This window comes from Pteropus medius, unplaced genomic scaffold, assembly GCF_902729225.1.
Source record: "Pteropus medius unplaced genomic scaffold, Ma_sr-lr_union100, whole genome shotgun sequence".
Classification (NCBI taxonomy): Eukaryota; Metazoa; Chordata; class Mammalia; order Chiroptera; family Pteropodidae; genus Pteropus; species Pteropus medius.
In genome coordinates this window covers 12,650,491-12,665,350 of record NW_024340699.1, presented here as the reverse complement: position 1 = coordinate 12,665,350, position 14,860 = coordinate 12,650,491, and the positions used below count along the sequence as shown (strand labels likewise).

At 55.6% G+C, this 14,860-nt stretch overlaps 1 protein-coding gene across 2 annotated transcripts; it reads right to left on the bottom strand.

Moving 5' to 3' along the window:
* Positions 1–4,157: 4,157 nt before the first annotated feature.
* Positions 4,158–13,539, bottom strand: ARL10 (ARF like GTPase 10). Of its 2 annotated transcripts, none has more exons than XM_039878374.1 (4): positions 13,268–13,537; positions 12,500–12,701; positions 9,258–9,433; positions 4,158–7,534 (listed from the first exon to the last, which is right to left on the bottom strand). In XM_039878374.1, exons 1-4 carry the CDS (start codon positions 13,448–13,450, stop codon positions 7,361–7,363), a joined length of 735 nt encoding a protein of 244 aa, XP_039734308.1. In that variant the 5' UTR covers positions 13,451–13,537; the 3' UTR covers positions 4,158–7,360. The 2 variants fall into 2 exon arrangements, with proteins under 2 accessions (XP_039734308.1, XP_039734317.1); XM_039878383.1 differs by lacking the exon at positions 4,158–7,534 and adding an exon at positions 7,564–8,814 and having other exon boundaries at positions 13,268–13,539.
* Positions 13,540–14,860: the final 1,321 nt, after the last annotated feature.

The following is a 14,860-nucleotide window of genomic DNA, read 5'->3' as shown; positions in this document are numbered from 1 at the left end:
TCACTGACGGCCTTGCGAAGCTCAGACAACCGCGACGAGGAGTGACCAGGCAGCTTCTCGGACACTCCTCGGCCTAAAGCAGTCATTTCCATCCGCCTCACAGTGCAGAACGTGTCTTTCCTCCTAGAGGCCAACCTGGTCTTGGTCTTAGCTCTGCCTGTTTTGCTCCGTACCGGGGCGAGGGATGGCACCTCCAGCCCGCAGGCCGTGCTGGGCTAAGATCGTACAACCGGCTGCACGGACGTTAAGGCAGCCGTAAAGGCCCCTGTCTTTCCCACAGCTGTGGGCTCTGCTATCCATCTCACTGTCGTGGAGCGGGGAACGGATTTGATGAAGCCCCCTTAGAAAAGTTAAAAATGCTAGACAGATGTCACTTACCAGTTGCATCAGGCACCGTCATGGGGACAAATGCCAGGCTTAGAAACCAGAAGACTTTGGATTTTCCCTGAGAGTTACATGACCTTGGGAAAGTCACTTTCCTCTCTGTGCCCCAATTCCTTTTTCTTTAAAATGGAATGACAGTCCCTACCCCAAGAAGCTGTTGTAAGGATAAGATGAGTTTGTGCTTTGGACATGGTAAGCTCTCAATCGTGTTGGTAAGTCAAGCCAGCACTTTCCAGCTCTGTCCAGCTAACAAGGTAACCGCGGGTTACCAGAAACCGCTCACTATTCAGCCACATCCATTGATGGAATCTGCAGGTGAGGCAGTGGCTGAGGTATGCGATGGTTCAAAAGGGTGCCCCTGGAGTCGAGTCCCAGTAATCGGCGGTAGGAGAGAATAGAGATGCTGAGCTTCGCCGCCTGATGAGGTCACGAAGGGGGCAGAATTAAAACCTTAGCTGAGTAGTACGCAGGCGCCACCGCTCGTTGCATTCTGGGAGTTGTAGTAATCAGCACGATATTGCTACCGGAGGACTACATTTCCCAAAAAGTCTGCCAAGCCCTGCGCGCACCTGCTGGAAGGAACCTGTTGCGCAAGGTGCTGGGAGTGAGAAGCGCGGTGTCCGAGTTGCCTGTTGGGTGGTCAGCGCGATGCCCAAGGCCAAGGGGAACACCCGGAGGCAGAAGTTTGGTTACAGTGTTTACTGGAATGCTGGATGGAATGTTGAAGGGGCCGGGGTCAGGAGGCCGCCGGCCCGATGACGGTTCCGCGGTCTCCCTCTCTTTTGCCCATAGCTCCCACATCCGACATGCCTAGGACCATGCCAGATCCGTGCGGCAGAACCGGTTCGAGATGGGGTTGGCTGTGGACCTCAACAGGGCGGTGCCCTTTCGTTAGAGAAAGGTACTGGCAGGACGGGGTCCCGGCCCCTGCTCCCGCCCTCGCCGTACTGGGCTGGGTTTCAGAACTTGATCCTGCCCGTTACCTCCCTCCCGCCCTTTCTAGGTTTGCGACTTCCCCACAGTCAACTCAACCAGCCTGCCCTTACCTGTCGAAGGTCCCTTTACGACCTCCCTCATACTTCCTCCATGGCACACATGGGACCTGGGTTGGAGCTTCCCTGTCTCAATTTTTTTTTTTTTTTAATCTCTGAAATTAACTTGCTTGGGGCCCTTGGCATCTCAGTAGTATTTTCCAGAATTTATTTTTTTCTACCCTTAACTTTCCTAATAAGGACTCCCCAGGTTGAGATCTTTACGTACTGTTTGTTCCTTACACCATCCCTCAGTCATCCCGTCATCTTTGGTCTGAGGCTCCCCTAGGGCTAGTTTCTCCCGAACGTCTTTTTCTGGACCACCCTTTCAAAAATAGCACCCCCTTTCACTCCATAACTTCTTCCCTGCTTTATTTTAATTCATAGCACTTGCGGATACTTAGTGGTATATATTTATTTGTTTAATCCGTGTATTGTCTGGGCCTCTAGCCCCCAACACAATCTCCTCAGGTCAAGGACTTTGTGTTTGGCTCACTAATAAATCCCCAGTGGTCCTGGGAATTGCTCAATAAAATATCTTCATCTCTGTCCCCAGGACCTGGCACCAAGTAAAAATTATTAGTTTGGTGCTTTTCTCTTACCCGCTTGAGACTCAAAAGATGATGTGCCTTTCAGGTAGTTGCTGCTGAGTGATGATCGTGTCATAGGCAGAGCCTGGGCTTGTATCATAGGCTGAGGGGGAAGGTTCCAGCCCTGAACATGGGGATGGAGAGGTAAAACCCCTCAGATGGCTGGTGTAGCGACTCTTGCTGCTTGGGATTGCATAAAGGGGTGACCGGGCAGCTCAAATACCACAGGGAGCAATGCCACATTTCCCGTCTCCTGGCTTCTCTCACCCCAGACCTAGAGGCAGAAGCCAGCCTCCCAGAAAGGAAATTTGCTGTCCCGGGACCTCACAGACTACGTACGCTACATGGTGGACCACGGGGAGGGCAAGGGGCGTGGCTCAGGCTGGCAGAAAGACCACCAGGCCCATTGGAAGGCGCCCTGGACCATTCGAGATCCGATCTGCTTGTCTAGGGCTTGTTTCCTGAGACCGGGTGGACACAAAAGGAAGACAGACTCTGGGACATGGATCCCGCTGACAGTGCGCATAGCGGGGTAGGCAGAGCTGCTGTCCCAGATACGATGTCTTCTTTGCATGGTATTGTTAAAGAACTTGAACTAGTTGCCATTTTAATTACGGGAGGTTTCAAATAAACATTCATATGTTCAGGTTCTGTTAAAAATCAAAAAGATCTGGCTACATAGGACCCCTGCGCCTACAAAAGATTAGGTGGCTGTGGATGGAGCATGAGCCGCTCGGCTGGCTCCAGCTCCTGCCCCATCCCTGTGGACATCTGCACTCATTTCCCCACATATATCGTGTCTTTTGAGGGGGAGGAATCAACCTCAGGGACAGAAAGTGGCTTGCCAACAGAGCCAGCATAGGAACCTGTGCCTGTCCAGCCCACGAGTGACCCTTCTCCCTTCTTAGACAATGGCCCAGAATGAGAATTACTATCAAGATACCCCGAAACAGATTTGGAATAAGATTAACATCTATAAGCGTCTTCACGCAATGGAGGGGCAAGCCTCCGTTCATTCTTTGCAGAATAAGATGGAAGCTGAGTGACCGGTTTATACCTGCCCCAGGCTGAGGCTTCCTCCTAGATCCCGGAAGCTGGAGCCAGGGTTTAAGGCAGGGAGGGGCATGGGGTGACAGATGAGGCTGGCCAAACCCACTCTCTGGGGCCAGGCCTGCCTGACTTGGGTGACATGAATAGGTGATGACTGTCCCATAGCAGGATCGCAGACAAGGTAGGGTGGGCACTGGGCATATTCTGTTTTGATACTTTATCCTCAGCTACTGATAATACAGAAATCCTCTCGTCCCTAAAGTTTCTCCCACAAGCACCTAAAATGTCTCTTCTCACTGCTCCTAAGGGCTTAATGTTTTTACATAGATCATTTCACATAAAACCCTGTAAGGTGTGTGGTTTTATCCTCCTCTCACAGGTAAAGAAACAGGCTTGAGAGGTGTCAAGAGAGGAGAGAGACTGAAGTCAGGTCTTTCCAACAACTAAGCCTAGGTAGGCTGTTACTTGCTGTCCTCCCCCCGTGGCTCCTGAAGGCAGCCCATCTGTCCCACACATCGGGGCAGGCTGGGGGTGTTCCGGAAACCCCTTCCCTACAGGACCCAGCCTGCCCGGACTCCAGCAGTGACTGGTCACCAAGCACCTCGAGCACAGCCTTTAGGATCCAGTCTGCAGCATGGCTCCAAAGGGCCTCTGCCCTGGGCCTCACAGCATCTCAAACTCAGGCCTTTGACTGGGCTGACTCCTTACCTCGTTTCTTTACCCAGTTCAGGTGCCTGTTTTAGGAAGTCTTCCCTACCGTTACTCCCTGCCCCCAGGCTGTTTAAGTGTCCTGGGGTCCCTATGCCAGACTTCCTGTAGCAATACCGTTCACGATCATAACTGCCTTTTAATCTGCTTGATGTCCCCTACTAGACTGGGTGCCCACTCCACACCTTGGCTGTCCCCCAGAAGGTACTGAGTCAGGCCAAAGCTGGTGATCCTTACCACCCCACCCTTGTGTGGGCTGAAGGGCCAGGGGACTGGGACTTGCCGTTGACAAACTATTGCAGGAAGAGTTCAGGGACCACCCTCTGTAGCGGCCCTCACCGGGAGGGGTAAGTAGCCAACACACACTCAGAGTCAGAATTCAAATGAAACCACGTTCAAGTTTTTGGCATTTATTGTGCATTCCCTAAGCTGCTGCCTGCACTCTCTCTGTCTGCCCCTGGCAACCCTGTGGGTGTCTGGGTCTGCAAGGCATGGGCGGGGTGGCAAGGCCCCTCAACTTTCTGAGCTTGAATGGGACTTCGCTGCCCCTAACAGGCCCACCTCTTAGGCAGCAGATGAGGAAAGGCTGGAGGTCCCCTTCCGGAGCTGCCAGAAAGGGCTGTGGGGACGTGTGAGTGGACTGCCCGCTCTGAGATCTGGCACGAGGATGGCACCAAGGGCGAGTTTCAGCAGCTGGTGCGAAACGCCGGCCATCAGGGCTAAACTAGCGTTAAGAACAAAGTGTCTTTCAAAGGCGAGTGGAAGCGGTTCTGGAGAATCTGGTGTTTCCTTTAAGCAGATGGGCCAGACCTGTGTGATTTCCATCAGGACCTGCAGAGGACTGGGGGGCTGTGATGGACCCACTTCACACCCCCCCGCCCCGCCCCCCGTCTTACGGCCGGTTCCACTGTGTCAGCAGAAGCTTACAATGGGCACTTCTGGGCACCGAGAGGTACTCGAGGAGGCCTCTTGGGATGGGCAGTCAGTCCAAGGTGGTGGTCCCAGCAGCCTCAAGAGCCCTCCTGCCCAGACCGTCCACATGTCTAAGCTCCGGGCCAGGCTGGCCTCTCCTTACTGGGATGCCAACAGGTCACTGAATGGAACACCAGAAGCCATGATTTCATTTGGATGACCCGTAAGAACAGATGCCCCGTGCCAGGGTGAGTGGTCCAGGCACAGCTTCTACAAGCACGCAGAGCAGAGCGTTCCTTTCAGTCTGTCACATGAGAGCTGCCCAGACACTTAATCCCTGTTCTCACACTCAGGAGGGTTGGGAGCTGTAGAGTCAGGGCTGTGCCACCCAGGTGGGTTCAGCAGCCTCCCTTTGAGGTGAACGGCTCCAGGTTAACACCCAGTTGCCAAAAGCAGTTACCTGGCTCCTCAATCACAAAGTCACATTCCAGTGCGGCTGGGAAGGGCGCAAGGTCAGGCATCTTGCTCTTAAGTAAGACAATTCTCCGGCTTTGCCCAGTCTGGTACTGGTAGAAACCAGAGCAGATGGGCACTGTGACACTCTGCGTGGCGGACGGGTCAGTGGCCCCATTAGTCACAGAGGTGCTGAGGCACACCCACAGGTCAACGGAAGGTCCATTCCGTACGTGTCAAAGAGGGTGGCCCTCGGCCCTCAGTGCTCCTCACTGGTGTGTATCTTCTGGTGCTGCTGGGACCTGTCGGTTGTGAGTGATCTTTAAAAGTAGCTCAAGTAGATAAACTCTTAATTCAAGTTCACCTCTCTCCATGGGGGGCTTTAAAAACTCTACCACATAATGGTGCTTGATAGACCGAAGGCAGATCTTCGTGAGAAAGGGGTCCCCCTCACCAGTGCTGGTTCCCTAGGTAACTTAATTGCTGGAAAAATGGGGGCGGGGTCCATAAACATGGAAGTCAGGTTTCTCAGACTCTCAAAGGCAAAATGAAAAACAGTCAGAAAAGTTGCAAGGCTCCTCTAAAACCCAAATTGGTCCTTAAATTCTTAAAAGCAGACGAATCAGTTCTTCAAGCAGAAAGCAAGTCAGAATTTCGGACAGCGATTCTGTGCTGAAACGCTCGCGGCCCGACCCTCACTCGGTCTGGACTTGGGGTGCTTCCCTCCCCACCTCCCCCCCGTCCCTCTTCCCGCTCCGGCCACAGAACTGAAGCAGAATGTCACTTTGAGACAAAGGCACGTAATCTCTACTCTCAATTAAAAAGCAAACTGAACTGGTTATCTGCTCCCCAAAAGAGCCCCTTTGTGACTGTCGATTATTCAGTGGCCTGACAGACAAAAAGGCTCCTTTGTCTGCAGTGGAGAGAAGTATCAGTGCAGAGACGGTCCTCAAACTGGCTGGTCACAGGAAAGAGAATCATAGACTGTGCCCTGGAAAGAACACTGGAAATTCCGTCCAGCTTCGCTGGAGCCGGCGAACCAAAGGGTCTAGAAAGGCTGAGTGATGCACCCAGGCTCCTTGCTGGCCGGTCTGCTGGTTCCTATATTTCTTTACTGGATTTACAGGATTGAAATTTCCTTTCCGAGTCCTTTGTCACAGGAGGGGTTCACGTGCCCTCAGCCCAGGAGTTACATGTGATCGATGTGAAGTATTATGTGAATTACAGTCCCGGAGGGCAGGGGGAAAGCCAGTGCTTTGCCCCCTGGACACGGGTAGGTTATCACTTTGTCATTCATGAGTCCAGCTATTTTCCTCAAAGATCCAAATTTTCCATGACAATCATCTGGGGTTTTAATAACAGCACCTGGAAACAGCCTAAACCTATAGCCTATTCCTTTTATACGTAAATAAATAATCGCAACACAGTTCTGAGGCCAGCACCCCGCTCTGGGCGGAGGGGGAGCTGGTCTTTCCAGGAACGTGGACCCCACCCCCGTCTGACTCATGTAAACATGGATGGCACTGGCGCACTTCGTGCGACGGCGGCAGCTTGTGTCTCCAGACTGGGGGTGAACGCCACCTCTCCTGTAGCCACGGGAGGCTGGGGGCCAGGCCTGGGCTTGGAGGAAGCAAGGGTTTCAGAGAGCTTGCCAGGGTCTCCAGGTTCATCCTGGTACTTCCTGAGACGCATCTCCCAGTTAGAAAAAAAAACATAGAAATCACTTTCTTTTAAAAAGGATGCCCGGGGCCAGAGAGGAAGAGGCTGCACAGGGCCGTGGGCCAGTGGGCAGAGCTGTGGCTGGAGGACAGTGTGGGACTGGGTGCCAGGGCTCCCTGCGCACGGCCAGAACCTGCCTGCCCGAGGGGCAAGAAGTGCCAGGAGCAAATGGTTGGGACTGGGAGCACCTCTGGGAGAACGTGCCTGCTGGACAGCTCACTGAAGGGGTCAGAGGAGGAGGCCTTCGCTGGTGAAGGCTGGGTCCACTCCCAGCCCTGAATGAGCCAGACGGCACCCTCGCCCACCCCCTGCCTCACCCGCCTCCCTGCTTCAGCCTCACGGCCATCTCCCCAGGAAGGCTTCTGTGTGGTTCCTGGCCTTGCCGAGGCCCTGCCTGGAGGAGCGGAAGGAAGTGCCACTACGTGGCTCCTGCCCTGGGTCCGGGCTGGTGAAGAAGCCGGAGCAGCAGAGCTGGGCTCCCCGGGGCTGGGCAGTGAGCGAGCGCCCGCCGGCCTAGGAGAGAAGCTCCAGGAGCAGTCTCCAGATGTGCACGGTGCCGGGGTCTGCAAAGCCGGCTCCTGCAGGGGCGATGCTGGCCGCCAGGAGGAAAACCTCCCGCTGGTTGTCGACGGCCTGCAGGCCCAGCTCCTGCTGCAGCTCCGCCATACTCATGGCCTCACTCAGGTCCTGGGGCGAAACAGAGAAGCCCGTCGGAGCAGCCCACAGTGTTTCCCAGCACCCCGCCTCGTCGTCCAGGAGATACACTGTCCTGGGGTTTCTTTAGGGAACACTGGAGCCTAAGTTCCCAGAGACGGCCTCTGGGCCCCGTGGTCTAAACGCCCTTCCTCGTCTCTGACTTTCCTTTGTCCTAATCTCTTTTCACGCCGTCATCAGCCACTGTGCTAAGAAACAGTACTTCCTGTGTGTGGGGCACTGTGATAGGCACTCAGTCTTATTTAATTCTCACAGTCTGCACTTTACGGACGAGGAAATCGGCTCAGAGACGCGGAAGTCATTTAGCCAAGGAAAGGAAGATAAGCGGCAGAGCCACTTTGAGTGTGATGCCACTTGGTGTGATGCCCAAGCTTGGGACCCTCAGAGGAATCCTGGCTCGGTTTCCTAAACTCGGTACTGGGGTCTCATAGTAGGGTCACTTACAAACGAGAGCCTTACCTCCACCACTCCACGACACTGGCTAAGGAAAAAAAGAGGCCACGACAGAGCACGGCGGGTGAGGGTACGTTTTCATTTCAACCCTGGCCCCAAATTAAAATGATTCTTCTTGGAGCAATTCGTGGACTACTGGGACCTTAGTTGCTATCTCCTGAAGGTTCTAAATTGCTATAAATTAGTTTATACATAGGAGGGTGATGTCATTCATTGTCCAAACTGGGGTGGTTCTTAGACTCAAAGGGGGCACTATTAATAATTACGCCAGAAAAACAGGACTGTCCCAGGCAGAGCAGGACATACGGTCACGTATTTACAAATGATTATCAAGTTATTTCCCAATAGGCAGGGGGAATCCGAGGTCAAAGACGCACAGCTTCACTCTGGCCAGGCTGGAAACACATCTCATGGCTCTTGGACACACGGGCATAGGCCACAGAAAACGTGACAGGCCTCTGTGCTGTGGCAGCTCCACCAGGTGTTGAGGGTGGCGCTGCGGGTCTGGAATCCTGAGGGTGGCCGGGCCCGAGGCGGCCTTCTGGCACCCAGCGTGGTGGTTAAGAGCGGGAACTTTGAGGGCGATCTGAGTTCCCGGGTCCTGGCTTTGCCGCCTCCCAGCTGTTACTCTGGGCATTGAAGGGTCAGGGCAAGGTCTGCGGTGAGGGTTTTGTAGGACCGAAGTGAGGCCGTGATCGTCAGGTGCTCAGCCCTGAGCCTGGCATACCGTGAGCACAGTCAATGTTAGTTACTATTTAATCTGTTAACTTCTTAGCATTTCCCAGTGTTAGCTCTTTGATCTAGAACCAGAAGTCACAAGGAGGGCGGAATGAACAAGGGACAGTGTTTGGGATGAGACACCCCAGTCTCACTATTTTCAAGGTGTACAACCTTGGGGAGATTCCACAGTCCCAGCTTCAGATTCCCCATCCATAAAATAGGACTAGTGTCCCATACCTTTGAGGGTCAATGGAAGCATAATATCAAATGTCATTCAAAACCCCACCTGGCATCTAGTGGATACTTAACGATTATTTTTCTCATTTCTCCAGGATGACAAATGACGGGGAGGCAAATGAGAAGGCAGACAGGATGAGGACAGAGCACAGGCGGAAAAGGTGGGGACAGACTCTCCGTCAAGTGCTCCAGGTCATGGTCTGGGCTCTCCCAAGTGCAGCTGCTCCTGCCCAGGCATCTGCGGATCTAGCCCTACCGGCCTGAGTCGGCCTCCTGTGGCCCTCACCTGCTTGTTGGCCACCACGACGACAGGCAGGTCAGGGTCCTTGTCCAGCAGCTTGTGCAGCTCCTGCCGGGCCCAGGGCAGCCGTAGCCGGTCAGCCGAATCCACCACGAACACCAGCACGTCCACCTCATTCACAAACTCCTTCCAGTAGAAGCGCAGGTTCTGGCTGCCGCCAACTAAGGAGAGGCCAGGGGCCAGCTCAGAGCCTCGCCGGGCCCTGGCTCCCTTACTCCCAGCCCCACCCCAACCCACCTTCCAGCTGCTCAAGGACCTGCCGGCCAGGAACCAGGAGCCTGGAGCCAGGAAAAGACTGTGGATCCCAGAGCCAATCAGACTGGGTTTGGCTCCAGCTGACAGCTGGGGCTCCCCGGGCAGCCGCCACCTTCTAATATCGGTGTCCTCCTCACTGAATTTACCTAACAGGTCGCAGCAAAACCCAAAGGTACCATATGCCATGCACCTTCCAGAGGACTGGTGCATAGCAGGTGCTTAACAAAGAGTACTCTCCAGTTCTGCCTCTTGCCAATCCCTAGCTTCCTCCTGGGTCACGGGGGCTGTGGTCAGAGGCCAGGACTGCCTGCCCTGCCTGTGCCCAGCTATTCTCTGTTCTCTTCCTCTTGTTCAGCCTGGACACCCCATTTCCTTTCCCTAGAAACGCCATAGCCGCGCCTACCACCACATAGCTGCCCGCGGAGCGTCCCCAACGTGGACTGCTTTCCCGTCCCTCTGCTCAGCCCCCACTGGTCACTGTGCATCCTGGTGTTTCTGGTTATACTTCTGACACTTGCAGACTCTAAGCTCTTTGAGAGTTAGAGCTGTTTACCTCTGGGTCCCCTCAAAGCCCTCGGCACAATGCTGGCACACAGCAGGCACTCAACAAGTGTTTACTGAGTGCTTACCAGGTGCCAAGCACTGACCTGGGTGCTGGGGATACAGAGGGGAACCAGGCAGGCAGGGGCCCTGTGTGCAAGGAGTGCCCACCCCCCCACCCCCCCGCCGCCCCCGCAGCCAGGATGGACACAGCAACACCACAAACACGTTCCAGAAAGGAAGGACAGAAAGCGAAAGGGGCTGAGGGGGTGGCTTTGGATCGAATGGTCCGGGAAGGTCTCCCTAAGGAGGTGGCAGGTGAGCCGAGTTTGGAACGATGAGAAGGAACCAGCCATGGGGAGAGGCAGGGAAGGGAAGAGCAAGCTCCACGTGTTTGAGAAACAAGTGGCCGGGGTGGCTGAGGCACTGCCAGAGATATATAGGCCATACAAAGCCATGACATCGGTAAGGGTGGCCAGGGCTGGACCACACAGGGCCGGTAAGACCACAGTGAAGCTGTGGGGAGCCCCTTAAAGGGTTTTCATCAAGAGTGACATGATCTGAGAGATAACACTGGCTGACCCTGGGGACAGAAGTGGAAGCAGAAGACCTGCTGCAGTACTGAGAGGTGATGGCGGCTTGGACCAAGCAGGCGGTGGTGGAGGTGGGGACAAGTGGACAGACCAGAATGTACTGCAGGAGTAGGCAGACGGGCCTAGCTGATGAAACGGATATGGATGGGGGGAGGGAGGCGTTATCAGACATCCACAGAGGCCTGTTCTCGGCTGGGCTCCAGCACTGACACTGCAGGAGACCACAGCAAAGTGGGGGTTGTGGGAAGGGAAGGCCCCCCACCCCCCACCCCCCAGGACTCGAATGGGAGAACTGGGCTTGGATCCCGGCCGAGTGACCCTGTGGAAGCTGGACTGGTACTGGTTAGACCCTCGGCGAACATGAAAACACCAAACCCCTTCTCCTGGGGCTGGAGGAGGGGGCGCCATCTCTGCCAGAAGAGTGGGCCTCAAGTGTAGAACCCCCAGCTGACCCTTCTCTGTGTCCCTGGGAAAGTCTGTTGAAGGACTGACCCCCAGATGAATATCAGTTTGCTATAAGCAGGGAGGAAAGATGCAGCCAGGACAGACCAGCAAGCAAGCGCCCGAAATCAGAGGAATGGCGCCCATTCAAGCCAACGGGCAGGCCCTCGGAGTCCGATCCCCTGCCTAGCGCTTAACTAAACCCACCCCGTGTTTATGGGCGGAGTCCTCTGGCTGTCAGGAAGTCCACCTGTCTCTCCTCACTGAGTCTGGCTGGACACAGGTGGCTAAGTACTGCTGTCTTCTCTCAGAATCCCAAGCCTAACACCAAGGGCAGGGGGCTGCTAAGACCATCCTGATGACTCCTTCAACAAGCTCTCGCAGGTACTGGCTTGGTCCTACCCATCTGTATCCCAGAAACCTAGTCGGGGGTACAGGCTGGTACGTGGCAAATACTGCAGCAGGAGAGAAGCCCTAACTTAGCCTGGGAATCAGAGAAGATGTCACAGGGACATCACGCTCAGCCTAACCCTTGAAGGATCAGTATTAGTTTATCGAGGGAAGAAGGGCTTTTCAGACGAAGGGAACTGCTCGCAAAAGATATGAAACAGCACGTGTCCTTCAGAAACAAGCACCATAGCATGCAGCTTGCCCTCGAGAGCTGGGTCCGCATTAGCTAGGTGAACGTAGATAAATTAACTTGCTGGGCCTCGGCTTCCCCGTGTATATAACGAGGGTACTAACTCTCCAGTTGTGTGGAGTTGCTGGGAGGGTCTCATTAAGGACAGTCATGGGCCACATAATGTTTCAGTCGACGTAGGACCTCCTATATGACAGTGGGCCCATGAGATTATAAGGGAGCCCAGTGACGTCACAGAGCAACGCATTACTAGTGCCTACGGTATTCAGAACATGCTACACAGGCACATAGCCTGGGAGCAAGTGGCTACGCAGCACAGCCTAGGTGTGCAGTGGGCTGGACCGCCCAGGTGTAAGTGCAGTGATGTTCCAGTAAGGATGAGATCCCCGTCTGTATCTCTCAGACCCTATCCCTGTCCTTAAGCGAGGCAGGGCTGGAATGCCTGCCAACGACTGGCACATGGGAAACTTTAGCTATTGGTATCCGTGTTAGGAAGGTGGGCTTCAGCAGGGGTGAGGGACATCAGGACCAAGCTGGAGCTGCCTGTTCACGAAGGGCCCTCCGCATCCAAACATGGAGCTTGGACTTCTCTATGTGCCCCAAGGAGGCGGGGGAAGGATTTCATGCAGGCGCGCGTCCTGCAGACACGTGCATTTCGGAGCCACGCTCAGGAGGCTGAGCAGACCCCGCTTGGGTCCCATTCGGGTGACAGGGGAACGGTGCGTGTGTTGGGGGGGGAAAGGGGGCGGTCTGCTTACTCTCTAGCAGGTCCACCTCGAAGTCTTTGGTGGGCAGGCGCACGGAGTTGAAGCCCCAGGTGGGGACGTGGCCTTCCAGCGGTGGCTTCCCGGACAACACGCGCAGGAACGTGCTCTTCCCAGAGCCGTCCAGCCCCAGCACCAGCACCTCGCGCTGCTCCAACTCCTCCAGCGCCGGCTCCTCGTCGTCCTCGTCCTCGGGCTGCGGGGCACAGGTAAGGCTGTGGCCTCATTCACCCTCCTGGCCCTGCCCGAGGGCGTGCTGAAGGCCACAAAGCGCCCATCCCTGCCCTCCAACCGTTAAGGGTAGGCAGGCGCCGCCTGGTGCAACGGGACGAACGCGGCTTCGGGTCCTGAATCCCCAACCCCGTTTTCCAAGCTTTCCCCGAGTGACCTCGGGCAAATTCCTCGTGCCCGCGTCCCAGGGCCCTAGGTCCCACGGAATCCGGGGACAGAACCTCTCCGCGCCGCGTGGCCACGCGTTTGCGGAGGGGGCGGGCCGCGCGCACTGCGCAGGCGCCGGACGGGACGGGCAGCACCCCGCGCGCGCCCGCGGCCGCGCCCTCCGAGCTCCGGCGCCGCGGAGGACGCCCGATCCCGCGGTGGCGCCGCACCCCACCCCTCAAACGCCCTCCCGGCCCTCAGTTCCGGGGCTCACAACGGCCCGGCTGCCCGCGCGGGGGCTGCGGGCAAGCCCTGCACCTAGGCGCGGTGCGCCCCTCGGCCCCCGCGCGGACGCGCACCCCGCGCCCCGCGCTCCGCACTCACCTCCCACTCGTCCCAGTCGGGGAAGCGGGCGGGCTCCGCGCCCCACCAGGCCTCGCCGCGGTCCCAGCGCCGCTCGCGTCCGCGGCCGAAGTAGGCTTTCCAGAGGATGAAGAGCAGCGAGCCGAGCACGGCCGCGGCGCCGCCCAGTGCCAGCACCAAGGGGCTCAGCGGCCGCGGTGCCATCGGGCCGGGCGCGGGGCGCGGGTGTGGGCTGCACAGGGCGGGCCAGCCGGCTCGCCGAAGATGGCCCCGCTGCGACTGCCGCGGCCGCGCCCACCCAGCCACCCACCCCAGCCCAGCCCAGCCCAGCCCCGCACTACAAGCCCCACAATGCACCGGCGCCGGGCCCGAGTGCGGGGACCTCCCGCCGGCTCTGCAAGATGCGGAAGGGAGCGATGGGCGCAGGACTGGAGACGGGGATATAGGCATCCACCGAGCACTTGCTGTGTGTTGAGGGGCTGGCTCACGGCTGTTCTCGGTTACCCCTTAAAACACTGCGTCGTAGGAGGGAAAACAGGTCCAGGTCGCACTATCGTGCATCGGTGCAGGCTGCAAACCCAAGCGACCTGTTTCCTGAGCATCTCTCACGAGCTCGGAGAGGATATGGCTGCAGTAACTTATCTAATTTGTGATTGTGGGGCTTTTTTCTTTTCCTTTTTTTTTTTTTGAGCACTAAGGTGCTCATTGGAGATTTATTTCAAGGTGAGAAATATAACTCCAAAATTGTTTTCAGATGTCATCTTTATGAAAATCGTATGTTGCCATAAAAGAAGTTGACAATAATCTGTGGTGCAGACATTTAAACATACTAATATTGATTCTACAGTGTTTTTTGTTTTTTTTAAATTTTGGAGCCAGTTCTTTTAGGACTCAGTTTTTTTTCGGGGGAGGGGTTCCTGAAAGACCGTGGACTATTACATTTTGAGGTACGGGGGTGCTGGGACGTCAGCATGTGAATTTTGGTAGGACAGAATTCAGTTAGGGACTGTCCCTCCCTTGTATCCCAAACACCCAGCATAGTGCTTGATAAAAAGTAAGACACAAGAACACGTTTTCTATCTAACCGACTGCCCCAGATCAGCTGTGTGACGTTGGCCTGGTTCCTTCTGTCCTTTGCATCTTAGTTACACCATCTGTAATATCTGATTGGATAAGTGAGTGGGTTTCTAAGGACAGTTTGACTATTGATCCTCATCCTTTATTTCTTTAATGAAGTCTTCCTCCTCACCACTAGAGGGAGCTGTTGCTTCCAGGTGTTTCTTGGGATTGTGCCTTCAACCTTCCTGCCCCAGGAATATTAAAAGTGGAGGAGGTGAGGCCAAAGACAGCCAACAGCCAAACTATCAGCCAGACACTCTGGGGCTTGAATTTTAACTCTCCCGCTCTCTAACCGAGGTACTTTTGCCAAGGTCCAAATGTGCATTGGAAATGGACAATTCCTGAGCACTACTGGGTAGAATGCCTCATCTATAATGACATAAGGGTAGGCTTCCAGGAAGAGCTCCCCAGTTTAGACTCCCAGAAAATCCACCCCCTCAAGAAGCTCCCTTCCCTTCTCTCCCCACCCCCCCTTCCCAGCACCAAGTTCTCGTC